Source organism: Podarcis raffonei, chromosome 16 (assembly GCF_027172205.1).
Source record: "Podarcis raffonei isolate rPodRaf1 chromosome 16, rPodRaf1.pri, whole genome shotgun sequence".
NCBI classification, from domain to species: domain Eukaryota; kingdom Metazoa; phylum Chordata; class Lepidosauria; order Squamata; family Lacertidae; genus Podarcis; species Podarcis raffonei.
In genome coordinates, this window is record NC_070617.1 from 14,354,547 (window position 1) to 14,374,592 (window position 20,046).

The following is a 20,046-nucleotide window of genomic DNA, read 5'->3' on the forward strand; positions in this document are numbered from 1 at the left end:
TTGTTTTAATATGCTGTAAACCGCTTTGAGGTTTTTGTTAAAAATATAAAGCAGTATAGTAATTTTTTAAATTTTTTTAAAAAAATCTGAGAAACAGGAGGAGAACCCCAGGGTTTGCAGAAGATTCAACAACCTTCACATAGACTGTGTTTCAGCAATGTACCGTATTTTTTGCTCTATAAGAAGCACTTTCCCCCTTTCTAAAAAGTAAGGGGAAATGTGTGTGCGTCTTATGGAACGAATGCAGGCTGCGCAGCTGTCCCAGAAGCCAGAACAGCAAGAGGGATCACTGCGCAGCAAAAGCAGAGATCCCTCTTACTGTTCTGGCTTCTGGGATTCAGAATATTTTTTTTCCTGTTTTCCTCCTCCAAAAACTAGGTGCGTCTTATGGTCTGGTGCGTCTTATAGAGCGAAAAATACGCTAAGTGTGCAAGTGTGGCCATTTCTACTATCTCCAGAAAGGGCCCCACCTGCTACAGGCTCAGTTACTTTTTATCTTATGTGCAGTTCGCTTTATAACCTCTTTTTCTGAAGAATTTTAAAGGAGGAAGCATCAGATGCAACTATTAGGCAATCTTTCCTGGGAAAGGAGTTTCCTAAACATGCTTCCACACCCCTCGCAGCTCGAGGGTATATTTTGCGTGGAGCCTGAAGCTCTCAAGCAAGATTCTTCCTCTTCCAGAGCGAGAGACCATCCCAAGTCCATTTCTTGACACCTGTTCTGCCTTGCCTTGGTTCATTCTGCAGACGGCCAAGATGAAGATGCTTCTCTTCTTCTGCTTCTTCCTCCTCCTCAATGCCTGTCAGTCTTTTGGCCAGCAAGGTAGGTGACCAGGGAGGTGGGTGTCAAGCTTTGAGGAATTGACTTCCTCCCCCGATGGCAGCAGATAAGAAGATCAAACGAAAGGAACGTCTTACCAGTTAGAATCTTTTATAATCACAGCGAGAGAACAAAGAACACGTCTCCTAGAAATGGCGGTGCTCCCAATTAAGGGTTACCCCCCGGTCCCTATTAATCTATGTCATTCCTACGTCTTGTAATCTGAGTTTGTACCCTCTGCCCTTTCTGTTCGGACACTTTCTGGGGGTGGGGGATGAATGCTGTTCAGAGACTGAATCTGTTAACTCTCTCTCTTCCAGTGTTTCTTCTGCTAGCTGTTCCCTATCCAGTATTTCCCAGCTTCTGCCTTCTGAACTGTGCCCCTCTGCACACCGCTGTTCCAAACCTATACTGTCCTCCTGCTCCTGGGAAGATTCAGGATGAGGGGGAGGGGGTGGCTCCCACCTTCCTTCTTCAGTGCAGCCCTCCTCAGCACAGTCTCTGACAGTGGGGTGGGAAGGAGCAGGGCATGGACCATTTCACTTGGAAAACACACATAAGCCACATAAGCACTGGGTGGAGGGGGGTTTGACCTGAGGAGTGCTGGGGCACTGGCTCAGAACCTTTTTACATGTCATCGCCCCGGTGCATGCCAAGTCCCCTCCCATCTGGGTCTGCAAGAGTAAGGAGGAGGGTCACAGCAGCAACTACCGGAGAAGAAAACCCACTGGCAGCACTGCAGGGCTGTTGTGTTGCAGCTGAGCAATGAAGGAGAAGTGAGAGGCTCTCTTGAGCATCTCCCCTTTGTCGCACCTGCTCAGGTGCAAAGTTTTGAAGAAAGCTATAAAGAATTTATTTATGTATGCGACAACAGTGGCAAGAGTCTTGATTGCACAAGGATGGAAGAACGAGGAAACCCCGACAAAAGAACAGTGGCAAGAAAAATTGATGAACTATGCAGAAGTGGCAAAATTGACATGCAAACTGCGAGACAAAGACAACTGTGACTTTAAGGAAGAATGGGAGCCTTTTATAAATTATCTAAAAAGACAACAAAATGAACTGGACTCCTTGGCAGGTTTTGAATAAACATACACAAATTTACTGAGGTTTAACATATTAGATATATTATATAAAGACGTATACAATTTTACAATATGCAGAGGTTAACATAGGTTGAGAAATCAGAGAGAGGAGCTGAGGGAAGGAAGTTTTGCTGGGGAGGTGGGAGGGGAAAAAGAGGGGAATAATGAAGATGATTTGTTTTGATAATTTGTTATGTTGAAATTGTTAATAAAAAACTTTTTAAAATAAGTTTTGAAGAAAGCTGTGACATTCTCTCTTCCTCCTCCCTCTTCCTTCAGGTTCAGGCCTCTCTGGGAAGCAAGTCGTTTTCGCGCAAGCATCGAATACTGCCCATGTGGTTTTGAAGGCCTCCCCGAAGCAGCCGTTGACCGCCTTCACCGTGTGCCTGAAACATTACACGGACCTGACCCGTGCTTACAGCCTTTTCTCTTATGCCACCCAGAACAGCCACAACGATATCATCATCTACAAGCACAAACCCAACCAATACAGCTTCTACGTGGGAGGTGAAGCAGTGACCTTCTTGACCCCAGAAAAACAGTCACTTGAAAGAGAGACTTTGTGTGCATCTTGGGATTCTGCCACAGGGCTGGCGAGGTTGTGGGTGAATGGAAAACGTCTGCCGCCCAGAAGCCTGAAGAAAGGATACTCCATCAGTGCAGACTCATCGATTGTGCTTGGTCAAGATCAAGACAATATGGGGGGTGGCTTTGACATCAACGACTCCTATGTCGGAGAGCTGCTGGACGTGAGGATGTGGGAGAGGGAGCTGTCCCAGGAGGAAATGAAGCGCGCCCTGCTTGACGACAATATTCCTGGCAACGCCATATTTGATTGGGAAACAGTCAATTATGAAGCAAAGGGTGGTGTTATTATTGAGCGTGCATGGTCACCTTAAACACAAGAGCATGTTCTGGAAAGTGGGTGTGCCATTATTCTTTAAAATGTCTTGGTTGTTCATGTTTGTACGCAGCTCGTTGATGTGCAGTGAGTTTGTACGTATCTTCAATCCAATCGTTGAAGGGAGCTGCATTTTTATTCTTCCAGTTCATCAATAACCTGTCTTTTTGCCATAGTAAGGGCATGGAGATTCCACTCATATTGTCCCTTTGTTAGGTTCCATGTATAATCCAAAAGCATATTTCCCTCTGCAAATTTGAGATCATTCTGTACAGTCATTTTGATCGTCCCTACTACCTTCTGCCAAAAACTTATCAATATTGTAGAAAACATATGTTTTAGAGAAGTGTTTTCCTTGTTACATACTACATGGCTTAGGTCATCCTAAACATAGACTTGCCATGGACAAATTCAATGATATTTGGAATTCATTTTTATAAATACTGTATTAGGTTAAGGTCTGGTTAACCACAATAACTTGATTTGTTTGTTTTCTACATGGGTCCTATCTTTTCTTCTTCTTTTGTGTCTTATCTAACACTGTGCACTTGCAGTTATGTACTTTTTAATCTTTCAGTAAAGAATATAAAAAGGGAAATGTCTTGGTTGTTCAGTAGATATGGCCTCTGGGCTGATTCCTGCCGTTTCCTCCAAATAAAATATTGCATTATACAAGCCTCTACAAAAATGTGTTCTGTCCACGGCGAAGCAGCACAGAGTTACCAAGAGAGCACTTCTTCCTCGTGGTTATATGCTAACAAATCCCGTGAGAGGGACAGGGGAACAAGAAAGTACTTGGTTACGACCTTTGGTTCATCTAGCTCAGTGTTACTTACACTGACTGGCAGTGGTTGTCCAGGGTTTTGGAAAGGGTACCAGGGAATGAACCAGACAGCTCTGCACACAAAGCAGGCACTCTACCACTGAACTATGGCCTGTCTCCAAATATTAGTGTATGAAAGTTGCCATCATTTGTCTATCCAGGTCCGTTTCACTTACTGGTTGTTGTTTTTTTAAAAAATCAATACTCTACAACATGCAAAGCAGCATAGAATTGTAGTTGGAAGGTTTTCCCCTTGGGTCATCTAGTTCATGGGTAGGCAAACTAAGGCCCGGGGGCTGGATCCGGCCCAATCACCTTCTAAATCCGGCCCATGGATGGTCCAGGAATCAGTGTGTTTTTACATGAGTAAAATGTTTCCTTTTATTTAAAATGCATCTCTTTTTTATTTGTGGGGCACAGGAATTCGTTCATTGTTTTTTCCCCAAATTATAGTCCGGCCCCCCACAAGGTCTGAGGGACAGTGGACTGGCCCCCTGCTAAAAAAGTTTGCTGACCCCTGATCTAGTTCAACCCCCTGCAATACAAGAATCTCAACTAAAGCAGCCACCCCAGACCCTCCAAGTATCCTTATTTAGAGAAGCTGTTTCGGTTTCTGATTTGAACCCGGAATGTCCTGCTTTTCCTTAGGATGTCCCTATCTTCATCGGAGAAATGTTGGAGGCTACGGCATCCACAGACCCACCCACACCCCAGACCCTTTGAACAGTAAGGTCTAGGATAGAGAGCTCACCCTGTCCCAGCCCACAGCCCTCCAGGTTCAGCCCTCTCCCCAACATTGGGACCCATCAGCTCTCAGACAGTTCAGGCAGGTGGCATGAGCCATGAGTTTCAGAGATGTTCTGCCGTTTCCAAATACTGTATGACTGTGGCAGCACGGCACTGATTTATTGATCAGATGGAGAGCTGCTGCCCCCTGCTGATGGGTTTATAGGACTTCAACGTGACAACCTGGGTTGGTTCTCCTAACAGCATGATTTTGCAGGGATGGGAGGAAAATGACTTGCTTGCCTGGATAGAGGAGACACAGAGGTTTGAGAGTGTCTGCAGAAATAAGACATTTCCTAAGAGATTTTTTTGGACTTCTCCAAACTTTGAGGCTCTGTAGTCCTGCCAATACTTCCCTCTTGGGGTTGGTGACAGGAGAAGGAGTTTTGTCATTGGTGTATACAAGGAATGAGGAATTTCTGGTACTCCAATGATGGGGATGCATTTTCACCTTCCCCTGGTGATGGGAGAGTTTATCTGGGTGGCAGCAATTTGCTGCCACTGTTTTTATTTTCCCAGAATGTTGTGGAACATCAGAAAATAAACAAATAACTAAACTGGGAGCCTGAGGGCCACATTGCCTTTTAGGAAAATGCCCTGGGACTGCTTGGAGATTGAGGCCTGAGGTAAAAATGGTTGGAGCGAGAGATAAGCATTTTACATTTTGTATACCGCAAGGCAGTTTCTACACATACTCACAGAGGTTCCCCACAAATGTGGTATAAACAAGGAAATAAAGAAAATGTAGTAAGTTTTTAATAACCGAAACAGATGGAACAGAGATGTGGAGGGAGAGGAGGGGATCATTCCAGTAAGAGGGAAAGAAAGGAAAGAAGGAGGGAAGAAGGAAAGAAACAGAGAGAGAGAGAGAGAGAGAGAGAGAGAGAGAGAGAGAGAGAGAGAGAGAGAAATCCTTCCACACTTGCAGCCAGACCTGGAATAGTGCAAAGCCAAGTAATCTGACTGAAAGGTCAGCAAAAATCCAGATTGGAAGGTGAAGTTTCCTACAAACTCTTGCAGTGGATCCAGACTTGAAACCTGACCAGGCAGCAGTAGGAAGAAAACACAAGCAAATGCTATGAAAAGCTTGCTGGGCCAAAAAGCTCCTGGAGCCGGACAGGAGTTCACCGCCCCAGGCTGTTTGGGGTGGGGCAGCAGCTACTGCGGCTTCAGAGCATAGAAGACCCCCCAGCGCTGGTCCCCATCCGCACAGCGCTGCAGCTTCTCCCTCCATCCAGAGGCCAAGGACTCAAACTCGCTCTCTGAGAATTCCTAGGCAGAGAAGAAAGAGGAGAGTCACTCACAGTCCCTGGTGGGGTGAAATTTATTGTTTTGTTCTCTGTCTAGGGAGGGGACAGATCTGTCAATTGAGGTTTCTTCCAGTTTCTCGTTTTTCCAAGCATAAGTTCAGTTGTTTCCATCTGCACATCAGTTTGGGGACTTATTTTTAAAGTCCTCGTGAAAATCCATCAGCATTTCAGTACAAATTTCTCCCAACATACACATTTTCTTAAGTATTTTTGCCTAATGCATGCATTTTTGCAAAGCGTCTTTCCCCATATATTTATATTTCCCCTCAAAATGCATTTTTATGCTTACTTTCACCAAGGTGTGCATTTTTATGCACACTTTACCTTCATTTTTGCATTTTTGTACATGTTGCTTGGTTAGAAACTGCTTTACAAAATCCAGAAAAGTGCAAATTTCCAAGAATAGCTCTGTTTCAGTTCACATATTGTTCCAGTTAGTGTTCCAGTTAGGTAGGTTCGTCTTTAAATTCAAACTGAATCATGTTGTCTCCCCCACCCCTATCACCGTATGGTTTGTTTTTATTTACACTGCTCAGAAATGCTATGATTACGCACAATATAAATGCTGTAAATAAACAGAGAACAAGAAGGAATTGTAAATGACCTCATGGTGCAGTAGAAATATTTATACTGCCCGCTCTCCGCTCCCTTGGAAGTTTTGCCTAATGTTTGTCTGAAATCTGCTTGCCTGGAGCTCCCACCTGCTGCTTGATTATTTTTTGGGGGGGGGGGGAAGGATTATTACAATTAATTACACCTATTTGTTGCTCATAAAAGGTCTCGAAGCAACTTACAACTGTAAAAAAAAAAAGAGAGAGAAGTTCTAAAGCTTAAAACATCATATTCTAAAAGTGCTTCTCCTGCATTTTGATAGAAAGGACAAATCCTGCCTCACCTCAGCCAAAGATGACCACCACAGCATTATTTACTTTGAGTGGCCATAATGCCACATGATAAAAAGGACAGTTTGTACCCCAGCCTAGGTCACTGGTTCTACTTTGGCCCTTTTCAACTGCTTGCCCAGTCCTCCAAAATGCCCTTGCTCTCTCCCAATATTTGTTTTCGTGGTGCTGTCATCGGTCAGAGCCAGCCCACCCATGAGGCAGACTGAAACAGCTGCCTCGGGCGGCGGAATCCCAGGGCAGTTCTCTGCTCCTGCCACTTCCGGGTTTCGGCAGTCGCGCATGCGCAGAAGCGCCGAATCGCAACCCGCAGACACGCAGGCGCAGGTTGCGAACGCTGTGGGTTGCGAACGTGCATCCCGCATGGATCATGCTTGCAACCCGAGCGTCCACTGTAATTATAATAATGGTATTCTGGATTCTGTCCCACCAGCGCCCTCTGCCCTCAGATCTTACCCAGCCATCTCTCTGTCTCCTCTCTAGTCGTGGCTGAAGCCAGGCGGGCAGCTTCTCATCTCTGATTATTGCTGTGGGCCTCGCCCCTGGTCGAAAGCTTTCACGGAGTACATCAGACGGAGGGGCTACAGCCTTCTCACACCCTGGGAATATGGCCAGGTATGTGTGTGTGTGTGTGTGTGTGTGTGTGTGTGTGTGTTTGTGAAAGAAGGCAGGCAAGTAAGAAGGCCACAGCAGGTGTTTTATTTAGATTAAGGCTGCGTACCCTATTTGTAGCCCCAAAACATAGCTTTTCTCAATCCAGAATCATTCATGATTGTCCTTCACATGCTGCTTTCAATCTAGGGCAGGGGTTTTCAACCTTTTTGAGTCCAAGGCTCCCTTGACCCACTGCATTCTTTCTGTGGCACCCCTGTGGGGCTCAGGAGCCCAGTTATGTCACCCCTTGCCTGCAGAGCCCACAGCCTCTCACCCTTTTTCGAACACCCTCCCTTGTGTTTAGGGTTCCCTCAGCCTCATTTCATCTCCCCTCTCCTTGGGAGTCCTTTGGCCAGCCGCTGCTGCCACTCCTGGTCTCTGAGCTGCTACGCCCCCCACCCCCACCCCAAAGAGAGGTGTCTCCTCACACTGCCCCACCAGGGCCTGGGACTTGTCTGTCCATTCCCAACAGCACGGGCTGGGGGGCTGGCTGGCTGGGCTCCCTCACCTGCTTGCTTGCTTACTCCAAGGCCACCTCAGCTCCTGGCAACCAGCACCCCTTGGCCAGCCCCAGAGGCACCATTCGCCTGGGGAGCTTGTAGCCAGGGCTGCTGCAACAAACAGCTGTGCAAGCCTTTGGGAGGCAGAGACGTGAGAGGGCATCAGAGGGAGGGAGGGAAAGAAGGAGGGACAGAGGCCAGTGTTGCCCAAGGCACCCCTGAGCACCATTCAAGGCACCCTAGGGCATAGCTGTCAACTTTTCCCTTTTCTTGTGAGGAATCCTATTCAGAATAAGGGAATTTCCCTTTAAAAAAGGGAAAAGTTGACAGCTATGCCCTAGGGTGCCACAGCACACTGGTTGAAAACAACTGCTGTAGGGAATGTGATCGTATAAACAGGCTCCCGAAAGGCCAGGTGGGGTAGGGGTGGGAGCCATTGATTCTGGCAGAGCTGAATTCAGAAAGGTCCCTCACCTCTCATCCTCATTGCCAACACCTTCCAGGTGCTGCAGGAGGCTGGATTCAGGCAGGTCCAGGCGTTGGACTATACAGAGCGGATGCTGTCAGCCTTGACTCAAGAGCTGCAAGAGCTGGAAAGAAGTCGGCAGCAATTTGTCCAGGTGGGTCGGCAGATTGGAGATGAAGCAGCCTAGAGCTGAGCTTGTCTCTCTCCCTGTGTGGCTGCACACACACACACACACACACACACACACACACACACACACCTGTTGAAAACTGACAGACTTGGACCACAGGCAGCAGCAGCCTGTCCTGTTTCGTCACCCCTCTGCCAAAGCCTCGCTTACCAGGGTCACACGGCTTTGGCTTCCAGCTTCCGGGGAGATCTTGCCAAAACCTGGAAGCCAGAGTCACTTCTCCGGTGACAGGGAAAAAGCAAGCAGAAGCAGTGGTAAGATGTCGCCGGAAGCTGCCTCTGCCGCTTCAAAACCACGGTTTGTACCACGGTATGACCAGGAAGCCATGGATCCAAGATTTTTGTTGTGCAGGCTGTGCCCCTGTACATGATGTTTCATTTGACAGTGAGTTTGGGTTGGCCCAATGCGAAAAGCATGAGGATCCGTGAGGATCCGACCTTCAAAACCACGTTTTTGGTCCACGGTTTTGCCAGGAAGCCGTGGATCCGTGATTTTTGTGTTGCATGCTGTGCCCATGGCCATGTTTGATCTGATGGTGACTTTGGGCTGATCTAGTGCAAAAATCATGAGGATCCATGCTTCGAAACCACGTTTTTGGGCCACGGTATGGCCAGGCAGGCATGGATCTGAGTTTTTTGTGGTGCAGGCTGTGCCCCTGGCTATGATGTGTGATTTGACAGTGATTTAGGGGTGGCCCAGTGCAAAAAGCATGAGGATCCGTGCTTCAAAACCACGTTTTTGGGCTACGGTACGGCCAGGAAGCCGTGGATCCATGATTTTTGTGGTGGATGCTGTGCCCATGGCCATGAAATTTGATCTGATGGTGACTTTGGGCTGATCTAGTGCAAAAATCATGAGGATCCATGAGGATCCGTGTTTTTTAACCATGTTTTTGCGCCATTGCGGCACCACGAAACAGTGGATGTGTGATTTTTTTAGTTCTGCCTAGACTAAGATGTGGTCTACAGTATCATGGTGTTTTTATTTTGTTTCAATATAAAAATCATATGAATTCATGAGGATCCGTGCCTCAGATACATGTTTTTGTGGTGCTGCAGCGCGGCAAAGTGTTGGATCCACGTTTTTTATAGTCCAGTCTGTAATCGTGCCTTCCAGGTGTGATTTGACACTGCATTTGTTGGAGTTATTTTTTAAAAAGTGGAGGATCCATGAGGATCCGTGTAGATCCGCCTTTTACCCAGACCCGTTTTTATGAACAGTTCCCATGCGCATTTTTGTTTGGCAGGAGAATGGCAAAATAGCGAATTTGGGGCAAATGCAAAAGTGTGATGGGTGGTTGCGTTTTGGTTCCAGAACATGAGAACTTGATAAACCCAGCTTTAAATGCAAACTGAATTCCACCCCCCTCATCCCTACTTGGCGGCCATTGGCCATGCAGGCTGGGACTGATGGGAGTTGGAGTCCAATTTAGTTGGGAGCCCAGATTTAGTTGAAGGAAAAATCTGTTCCAGCTCAGATTTACAGTAAATCTAAGCGGGAGAGCAACTTTTTGGTCAGTGGTGTGTGTGTTCAGCTAGGAATGGCGAGCTGCAGGTTCAAATACTTGGAAGCAGTGGGCACATCTGTTTTCTTTTTTCATAGGCCTTCCCTCCCCAGAGGTTAGCTGTGAGCGTAAAATGAGTGTGAGGGAAGAAAGAACCATATACAAATTCCTTGGAGGAATGCAGGCCCACTTGCGGCCTCACTGTCAAGACTCCCCCCCCCCCGGCCACCGTTTACACCAGTCTCTGGCAACCTGGTGACCTCTAGATGTTGTGGGACTACAACTCCCATCACCCCCAGCCAGCACCAGTTGGGCCTAATGGGAGTTGTAGTCTGATATCATCTGGAGGGCACCAGGTTATTTATACCACCTGAGAGCACCCTCCACAAAGACTGCCCCCTCACCACCCAATCTGCAGAGGGTCCCTGAAGGGGCCACCAGCTTCTATTGAATCAGCTGTGGCTGTGGAGGTGCCTGTTCTTTTGAGTTCTGTGGGTCGCAGACTCAAAATTTGAGTTGTCGAGTTGGAAGGGACCCCATTGTGAAGGTTGTGGCCTACATATCCAGCCACCGACAATACCCAGGGCACCTTCAGGAAAGTAGGGGCCTTATGTGCTTTAGATTTGTCCTGTAAATATCTAAATAATAATAATAATAATAATAATAATAATAATAATAATAATAATAATGGCTTTTAAGCAAAATTATCCTGGAATGGGGGAGATCAGACTTATGTCCATGTGGAAGAGAGAGGCACTACAGGAGAGGTGAGGGGATGTATGCGAGAGCAGCCCTGCTGGATGAGGCCAACGGCCCAACTAGTCCAGCATCCTGTTCCCACAGTGGCCAACCAGATGCCCAAGAGAAGGACCTGAGAGCAACAGCACAGTTCTTCACTGCGTCCCCCGCTGCACTTGCATATAGTGAGAAGGTATTTGCACCTCTCCTCTGTTCAGAACAGGCGGGAGGGAGAAGGTCCCGTCCTGGCATCCAGTGTAATGTGGACGTGCTTAAGCAGACACATTCCCTGTCCAGAGAGGCCAAGCCAGTGCAAAGAGGAACTGAGCAGGAAGAGGACACGGTCTCACCAGCACAGTCCATTATTTGAGGAGATATATACTGAGACTTTTTTGCAGGAGGTAGCGCAGGCAGGCAGGAGCTGGGTTGGCTATACTTGAAAGATTGATTGAAAGATTGATTGATATACACACACACATACACACAACGTCCCTTTTTTTATCATAGAACTGCAGAGTTGAAAGGGACCACGAGGGCCATCTGCAATGCAGGAATCTTTCCGCCCAATGTGCAGTCTGAACCCACAACCCCAAGATCGTCTCATGCTCTACCGACTGAGCTATCAGAAATCAAGATACATTACGTCCATAGCATTCCCCTGATCCACCAAGCTTGTAACTCTATCAAAAAAAGCAAAAAAATGAGATTTGTCTGGCATGACTTGTTTTTGAGAAATGATATTTGTCTGGCATGACTTGTTTTTGAGAAATGATATTTGTCTGGCATGACTTGTTTTTGAGAAACCCAGGCTGGCTGGGTCTTGGTCATCGCAGCACCCTTTTCCACCAGACTTGCAAACTACATCCATACATATGCATTTATTTTGGGAATGCCAAAATGTTTAACAGATATACAAGCCCGGACCGCGTTACCTCGCAGGCTTCCTTCCCCCCGCAATCCATTCTTTCAATTCGCTTCCACGAGACTTTGCAAGTAGCTGTTCAGCGAGGGCAGCAGTCTCCAGTTGTCTGTGCGAATACCCACGCAGGCCACCTCTCCCACACTCTGCACCCGTAGGAGAATGTGGTACTGGGGAGGGAGGGCCATGCCAATTTCATAGAAACCCGACTGCTCAGCCAAAACGTACCGGGAAAAGTGATCACATACCAGGGACGGCAGGGACTGAGGTGCCACAGGCCAGGTGGTAAGGCTTTCGGCGCCCGCTTCATTGCTGTCGGGGTGAAGGCGTTGCCAGAGGCAGCCAAAGAGACGGCGGCGCTTTTCTAAACTCCAGGAAGGCACCGCCAGGGGCATGAAGAGATCGGGAAAGGCTACCTCCAACGGCTCCAGCTGGCTGGAGCGCGTAAGGCCTTCCTGGGTTGTGTAGACAGCAAAAACATCCAGCTGCGTCGGGTAGGGGCAACGTGGCTGCAGCGTGAGCATCAGCGTCCGGGGAGGGCGCGCTGCTGAGAGACAGGGCACGCACAGTTCTGGGACAGGCTCGTAATGCTTGTCCGAGCACATGAAGCGAAGGACTACGCAGAGCAGGAGGTCGTAGGGGGGGCTTGAAGGACCCGTGTGGACCAGCTGGTACGTCAAGCTGAGCTGCGATGGGGCGCGGGGCTCCAGCAACCACTGGCAATAGCCCTCCACGTCTTGCTCAGGGCGAGGGGCCTGCTCAGGCCTGTTGCCGCTTGCCCCCACCCGCCGCAGCCTCAGTGGGGCTGGCTGCACCGGGTGTACGGTCAGAGAGGCCACGAAGCTCTGGCTGTCAGCCACGATGGAGGAGGAGAGCGTCCGGGCCTTGACGGCACCTCCCGGAGCCAGCACGGCCCCGAGCTTCTCGCCAGAGAGGTTGGCCAGCAAGGTGTAGTAGAACCGAGCCCGGTCTCGCACATCCACGTCCAGGTGGCTGAGAGACACAGCCTGCAGGAGGTCGGCTAAGTGGGCCGGGGCGGGCAGCGGGCGCAGCTGCATCAAGTTGCGGCAGACGCTCAGGAGGACCTGGCCTGAGCGCCAGCCCCCAAGGCGGCCCGAGGCTACCAGGCGCCTCAGGAACTGCATGGTGCTCCCCTGAGGGACGTCCTTTTCCTTTGCCAGCCGCGCCAAGACCCTGAGGTGCCAAGGCAGGTCCTCCTCTTGCAAGGGAACGCCCACGACAAGCCCTTGCAAAGCCTGGGCCAGCCCACCAGCCCAGCTGCCCTCTTCTGGAAACTTCCACGCCTCGTCCAAAAGATCTATCAGGTTCGGCGCCAGGGCGCAGTTCTGGCGGTACAGGTCCAAGAGGCACTGGGTGAGCTCTGCCATTGGCTGCTCTCGGGAGCCAAAGTAGCGGGCAAATAGGAAGGCTGCCCGGAAAAAAAGCCGGGTGGCCTCCGGTCCTCCTCCCCTGGCCACCAGCCCCCCGAGGGTCAACACGTGCTCCAGGAGGTATCCCACAGCACGCTCAGCCGTTGGGCCTTCACTCTCCACGCACACGAGGCACAGCAGGTTCAGCCGGGCCAAAACCGTGCCCTGGTCCTGGAAGAGTCCGGGGAACAGGCCGGACGTGGTGCGAGGGGTCAGCAAGACCGGCAGGCCCTCGTCCTCCGTGGCCGAGCCCAGCGGCCGGTTTTCAGGGAAGTGCAGGAGGCAGTCCAAGTGGAAGAGCTTCACCGGGGCGGGCAAGGCCGGGTGCTGGGCCAGACCCACGAGGCGGCGCAGCAGGAAGCCCTCGTCCTCAGCCGTGAAGAGGCTGTCGGTGAAGAGGCCCTTGAGCTGCAAGACGGCATGCTGGAGCGTCACCCCCGCCGTGCCAAAGAGGCGCACCAGCTGCGCTTTAAAGATGGCGGGAGACTGGGTGCGCACGACGCTGACGGCCTGGGCCAGCTGCCACAGGAGGTGGCTCTGGGCCACAGAGGACAAGAGGTAGGAGCTGTCAAGGAGAGAGGACACCACAGCTTTCAGGTCCTTGACATCGCCCGGCGAGGGGAGCAGGGCCAGCTGCTCGAGGGTCGCCACAGAAAGGTCCACCAGTTCCCTCGTGGCCTCCCACACCAGTCCCTCTTTGCTCTCCAGGAGCTCCCCCAGAGTCCCGAGGCCTCCCCGTCTGGCCAAGCGCAAGATGGCATTCCTCAAGGCCAGTCCGTAGAGCAGCGTGTAGCCCTGGTGGGCGGGTGATGTCTCCTGGTGTTGCAGGGAGCGCAGGACGGCCAGGCGCTGAGAGAGGAGCCCCGGGTAGCAGCTCTCAAGCTCCCGCAGGCACTCACAAGCCGCAACTCGCACGGGGCGCTCCGCGGCCCCCCCGCGGCAGTCATTGAGGTCGGACACCAGTTGCAGCAGCAGAGAGAAGTATTCATGGGCAGCCTGGCAGCTCTCGGCGAAGGAGTCCGTGGCCACCAGTACTGTTGCCATGGCATAGAGGAGTTGGCACCGCAGATACGCCTGCTGTTTGGACGACGGGCCCAACTGGCCGAAGAGGGAGAGGAGGGACGCGGCCACCTCTTGCCCAGCCTTGGCATCTGGGCACAACAGGGTGGGGTACTCCAAAAGGAGGGTCAACATGGAGATCTGTCCAGAAGGGGGAAAAGAAGAAGCTGTCAGGGAAAGCCAGGTGGAAAAAACAAGTCTTTAGACTTAAGCTGACAGAATATGTGCAGCTTGCAGACTTAACATATAGAATAAGAGAACAAGAAGAAAATACATTTAGGGAAGATTGGAAAACGTTTATTGAATATATAGGGGGAAATTGTGTACACTTGAAAACTTCGGCAGCGCTAAGATAAATTCAACAGTGTAAATAAGTTTTGATGGATTTAATAATGGAATACTGAATGGTTTAGTTTTTGTAAAATATGCAGGGATTTATGATATGCAAAATGAACCATGGAAAGAGAAGAAGGGAAGTCATTGATATTTTAAGGATGCTTAAATGAGCATTCTAAATTGTATAACAGAAAATTTAATTAAAAAGTATATAAAAAGAAAAAAAGTCTTTAGAAGGCCCTACATGAGAGGGCATGTCCAACACTGAGCAGTGTTGAAATCCCCACTCAGTGAGCTTAGGCTAGTCACTGTTCTACCTTGGGGGGTCGTTGTGAGGATAAAGTTGGAAGGAAGAGAACTATGTATGCCACCTTCAGCTCCATGGAAGAAAGGTGGGCCATCAATGAGACAAACAAGCAAATATTTATAGGTTTTTGAAATGTTTTCTCTCCCCTCCCCCATCCTCCTTCTTTAGGGCTTTTGAGTTTTTTATTTGCCTCTTTGTTTTGTTTTTTACCTCATGTTATAAGTATCTGTTGGTGTTCACATTGCATTTACATGGGGTACACATGCAAATTGGTTTGATTCACAGTTTATACACCAGTGGGCACATTCCGAATTTTGAGGAAGCCGATCACAAAATGGCAGCCGTGTGATGTGCGGCTAAGACAAAATGGCCGCCACGGGCAATGCAGCACATCCCAAACGGCAGCCGTGTCTAAAAGAGCAGGGAAAGAAACAGGAACACAAAATGGCGTGTTGCTGCCCTCTTCAATCTCGTGCATTTTGGATTTTTGAGGGAATGTTTACTTGAAGACCTTTTGTGGGCGCCATACTGGAGGGTTGGTGGACCTGCGAGTGAGACTCTTTGCTGACTTTTCCTCCTCTCCAGACTAGTGGGTTTAGTCGGCTCATTGACAGGGTGGTCTTCCCAAACGAGCGACAAGACCAGTCTCACAACTCACCCTTTTGTGGGTGCTGGGGGAAAGTTAGAGGAATGTTCTCACGTCACCCACAAACACCCTCCAAGCCGTGGGTCTCACATACCTTGATCTGCTCCCCCAGCCTCTCGCCTCGGAGCTCCTGCAAAAGCTCGGCCACGAAGGTGTCGCCAGCCCCATGGGAGAGGAAGGCTGTGGGGCATGAGCGGAAAGAAGCAACTGCGCTGGCCCAGCCTTCCCCGCTCCTGGACCCCATGGCCGACCGAAGACTAGGGGGAAAGAAAGAGAATGTTAGTCATGCTCATGGATGATGGGCCTTCGCACATCCCACTTAGTAGCAACCCTAGTCTTAAGGATGTGGAGGGCTACCTCCTCCTCGTCCTGCTTTGGTCACCCCAGAGGGCATCATTTAAGGCATTTCAGAGGCCTTAAATTGGTAGCAATTCATCAGTACGGGATTCCACATAAATAGGAACCGTCCTGCTAGGGGTGGATAGGCCCATGTGGCTCAGTGGCAGAGCACTTGCTTTGAATGTAGAATGTCCTGGGTTCAATTCCTGGTGTCTCTAGGTAAGGCTGCGAGAGACTCCCTGCCAGAAACCCTGGAGAGCCGCTGCCAGTCAGTGCAGACGATGCTGAGGTGGATGGACCGTTGGCCTGCCTTGCTATAAGGCAGCTTCCTGTGGCAGCAGTCCTGTTAAAGCAAATCTCTGCCCAGGAAGAACAAGTCTATGAGTAGAACTGCCAGTCTCAGGGGCAGTCAACCTCTAAAATACCAGCTGCTTGGAGAAACAGCAGAGGACTTTCGTGTCCCATGCAGAATGAAAGGGAAAAGGGAGGAGGGGTTGCATTTTTATGTTGTGAAGCAACCTGAGAACTGCAGATTAAGGGCAGTATACAAATTTAATTATTATTATCAATAATAATAATAATAATAATAATAATAATAATAATAATAATAATACTACAAAGCCCTCCTCCCCCTTCTTCCTCCCTTCTTCTTCCTAATTGTTTAAACCAATTCATGAACCAAGAACTCATGCATTGACCACTAACAGTGAAACATAAGCTGTAGATATTTTTCCACATTTGTTATGCTATTTTTGTGATTTACAAATGACGTGAGAAAATTTGGTATACTTATTTGTGTAACATTATTCTTGTTTATAAACCCTCCCCCCAAAAAACCCTATGAAAGAAAGAAAGAAAGAAAGAAAGAAAGAAAGAAAGAAAGATAGATGCTTGGTTATTGCAATGGCTGCCCCATAGAATTCTGGGCCATAGGCAGACAGGGAGTGAGAGTAGTTCAGTCAGTAGAGCATGAGACTGTGAATCTCAGGGCCATAGGTTCAAATCTCATGTTGGACAAAAGGGGGCTGGACTAGATGACCCACGTGGTCCCTTCCAACTCTACAATTCTATGAAATGTAATACTGTAATAGTATGTCAGGCGAACCTGTGGCCTCTTGTTGTTGCTGGACTACAACTCCCATCATGCATTTCTACCCCACCTCCAAGCAGCTCCAGCTGGTTGTGCACGGTTCCCTTCTTCCCCATTTTAGCCTCACAACAACTATGTGTGATAGACCAGGCCGAGGAAGCAGGACTGGCCCAAGATCCTCCAGGGATCTAGGGGGCCACATACTCCCCCGCTTCAGGAAATGGGGCCCGCATTGTGTGGGGCTGGGAGAAAACCCCTTTGCACAGAGGAGGAGAGAAAGTGACTTCCATCGGGTGCTGTAGGAAGGATGGTGCGCCGCCCCACCCCACGGAAGGGGGGTGGCCAGGTCTGGATCCACAGAAAGTTTGTGCGCCTGGAGGGAGACCTACAAGCAACATGGACTCGTGGAGTTGCAGGGCGGTGGGGTTTCTGTGGGGCCAGGGAAAGTGTGGGACAACGCACCCCACCCCCACGGGCCGTTTGCACGCAAATGCAACACCTTCCCAGTCGCGACACACGCGTACCTGCGGGCCTCGCTCGCTCCTCCACCTCCGCTTTGCAATTGCAGCCGCTCAGCTGATCTCCGGTCCCGGGTAAAGCGGCGCTTCCGACTTCCCTTCCCGACTATCCCGCCGGCCGCCGCTAGAGGGGAGCGGAGCAGCGGCGGAGCAGAGCAGGAGAGGAGCAACTGGAAGAAGCGGCGGTGGGTTCATTATTTCAAAAGGCTCCGAAGTTCTCCTCCGAAAGCCATTGCTGTCCGTCCTGGGAGGTCTCTCCTCTAAACCCCCCCCTATGAAGCCCGCCGATGACGAGTGCTGGCGAAAGACACTCTGCACATGCTCTGAGACCAATTCCAAAATGATTATTATTATTTAATTATGTTTGAAACAGGACCAGGAAAGAACACACACAGAAGGGCGGTAGCTCAAAAGCACAGCCCCTTCCTTGCACACACAGAAGGTCCCTGGTTCAGTCCCCACCATCTCCAGGTAGGACTAGGAAAACTCCAGAGAGCTGCTGCCAGCCAGTGTCTACAGCATAGAGCTAGATGGACCAGCTGTTCCCTATGTCCCTGGGAGAGCATGTTCCATAACTCCCGGAGCCACCAAAGAAAAGGACCTGCAAGGTAAGTCACAGCTGCAGCCCACGAGAGGCTAGAATTTGGCTCAGGACCTCAACAGGTGAGGCTGTACTGGAGAAGGCAGTCCCTGAGACAGTCATTGTGGCCAGCGGTCAGGGAGGATGGGAATTGTAAACCATTTGGAGGGCCACAGGTCCCCTTATCCCTAGTGCAAGCCTTTAAAAGGGGGAAAGGGAACCCTTAGCAGCCTGAGGGCCACATTCCGTCATAGGAAACCTCCCAGGGACCACATACTCGGGGGGTGCAATGCCAGAGGCAAATGTGGCCGAGTAACAGACTACAGCAGACTACATCTCAGCCATGCAGATGCTATAGCTTTCCACGCTGAGACCTAGCAGGGCTTCATTTGGCCCCCAGGTTCTCTATCCTTGCTTTAAAAACACAGCTATCTTGAGCTGGGCCCAGGAAAAAACCAGTCCTTTTCTTTTCCTAGGCCAGAGCACAGGTCTCTCCTGCAATCCGGAACTGCACAATCGAGAAAAAATAAAGGGGAGGAGGCCTTTGTTCAGCTTCTCAGCTGTCAGGGAAGGGAACGGTGCCAACAGCTCCAGGGAGCATCTCTCGGGCGCACGGCTCACGGTGCCCAAGCAGCCTGTTGGAAGAAAACAGTTTTTGCTGGAAACTGTTGGCTCACCTTTTGGGAGGGGGCAAAGTGAGCGGTTACATGAACTGTTACTCAGGCCTTACTCAACAAAACTCCTGCAAGCCTGCTCTTGCCTTCAGCCTCCCTTCGCACCCAGGGCCGGGCGTAGCTGCCACGGCAGCGCCTCCGTTAGTTGCTCTGGAGATCTTATCTGGAGAAGGAGCCTGTCTCCCCAGGTTAGCTCCCCGGTCCAAAACTGGGGAGGGGAGGGGTTGCCCTTCTTGTATCTGAAACTAGCCTCCAGTTTAGAAAGTTTCTGTTTCTAAAAACTATGGCAAGTTTCTCACAGGAGAAAGGGGTTCGTTGGGTGTTTGCACTTCCTAAACTTAAGCAGGCATTGGACAAGGCTGGAAGGAACAAGCGTCTAAGCTTGTTCTCTCCTCACCCCCCCATGCCCCCCACGCCAAAGTTATTGCTTGAGATAGCTGCTGGGGCTCATCCTCTCCCCACACAGTACACCCTGTGACCTGGCCCTCTTGCCACCAGGGGTCTTCTGAACTACAGTGGTACCTCGGGTTAAGTACTTAATTCTTTCCGGAGGTCCGTTCTTAACCTGAAACTGTTCTTAGCCTGAAGCATCACTTTATCTAATGGGGCCTCCTGCTGCCGCCGCGCCACCGGAGCACGATTTCTGTTCTCATCCTGAAGCAAAGTTCTTAACCCAAGGTACTATTTCTGGGTTAGCGGAGTCTGTAACCTGAAGCGTATGTAATCTGAAGCGTATGTAACCCAAGGTACCACTGTAAGGGCACAAAAAGGACTGCTTTTGACCAGATGCAGAGTGCTGAACATTTGAGAAAGCGCACCCCCAACCAAGGAATTGCGCAGATTCTAGTTGACTTAATCAGCTACATCCTGTTGCCACCCCTAGTCCGCGACGTGGATTAGCTAACGAACTGCAGATACCCCAATAGTAAGTGGCACTCTGTAGCTGCTTAGAGGCTCACAGCAACCAAATCTGTGGCTCAAAATTAATCTGTGTGTGAGATTGGAAGGGGCAGTGGTTTCTACAAAGCAGTGCTCAACTGCGAGTCCCCAGCCAGTTTAGCCAATGGTCAGGGACGATGGAAGGTGTGGTTTTTAATGTATGATGTGGCTGTGATGTTAAGCCAGCCCTGCTTTGTTTGGAGGAGTCCCCCATATTCTGTCTGGTGAGGTGTTTGTGGGGGGGAGCTCTGGGCCCCTGCCTCCAAATCCTGCTCTGACAGCATCCGCTGTGCAAAAATAAAAAAATGAGAGAGCTGTTGCTTTTGCAAAATGGGAAAGTTTGCCTGAGGTTGATGGCTGGGGATAAGAACTCCCTGGGTGTCCGCTCCACCTGCCCCCACTCGGCTTCCACATTCCTGTTTCAGCTAACACGCCTTCCATCTTGCACCGGGACCTGTTCCCCAAGCGGTACCCGCCCATCCTGCCTCCAGGATTCAGCCCCAGGCAAGGGCAAGATCAACACCTCCAAC

At 50.0% G+C, this 20,046-nt stretch overlaps 3 protein-coding genes across 3 annotated transcripts; 2 read left to right on the top strand and 1 right to left on the bottom strand.

Moving 5' to 3' along the window:
- Positions 1–756: 756 nt before the first annotated feature.
- On the top strand, positions 757–3,492 carry LOC128404278 (C-reactive protein-like). The gene is made up of 2 exons (XM_053369771.1): positions 757–823; positions 2,179–3,492. The coding sequence occupies exons 1-2, from the start codon at positions 757–759 to the stop codon at positions 2,802–2,804; spliced, it is 693 nt and encodes a 230-aa protein (XP_053225746.1). The 3' UTR covers positions 2,805–3,492.
- LOC128404279 (uncharacterized) lies at positions 2,887–8,691 on the top strand. Its single transcript, XM_053369772.1, has 3 exons — positions 2,887–2,901; positions 7,111–7,242; positions 8,285–8,691. Exons 1-3 carry the CDS (start codon positions 2,887–2,889, stop codon positions 8,432–8,434), a joined length of 297 nt encoding a protein of 98 aa, XP_053225747.1. The 3' UTR covers positions 8,435–8,691.
- A 2,851-nt stretch (positions 8,692–11,542) lies between these two features.
- AP5B1 (adaptor related protein complex 5 subunit beta 1) lies at positions 11,543–17,440 on the bottom strand. The gene is made up of 3 exons (XM_053368891.1): positions 17,330–17,440; positions 15,471–15,633; positions 11,543–14,228 (listed from the first exon to the last, which is right to left on the bottom strand). Exons 2-3 carry the CDS (start codon positions 15,618–15,620, stop codon positions 11,646–11,648), a joined length of 2,733 nt encoding a protein of 910 aa, XP_053224866.1. The 5' UTR covers positions 15,621–15,633; positions 17,330–17,440; the 3' UTR covers positions 11,543–11,645.
- Positions 17,441–20,046: the final 2,606 nt, after the last annotated feature.

Excerpts from the sequence above, each read along its gene's own strand:
- LOC128404278 (XM_053369771.1), top strand. The coding sequence starts at position 757 with ATGAAGATGCTTCTCTTCTTCTGCTTCTTCCTCCTCCTCAATGCCTGT. Across the intron at positions 824-2,178 it reads TCAGTCTTTTGGCCAGCAAG|CTTCAGGTTCAGGCCTCTCT; the intron begins GTAGGTGACCAG and ends TCCTCCCTCTTC.
- LOC128404279 (XM_053369772.1), top strand. Across the intron at positions 7,243-8,284 it reads CACCCTGGGAATATGGCCAG|GTGCTGCAGGAGGCTGGATT; the intron begins GTATGTGTGTGT and ends AACACCTTCCAG.
- AP5B1 (XM_053368891.1), bottom strand. The coding sequence starts at position 15,620 with ATGGGGTCCAGGAGCGGGGAAGGCTGGGCCAGCGCAGTTGCTTCTTTC. Across the intron at positions 14,229-15,470 it reads GGCTGGGGGAGCAGATCAAG|ATCTCCATGTTGACCCTCCT; the intron begins GTATGTGAGACC and ends CCTTCTGGACAG.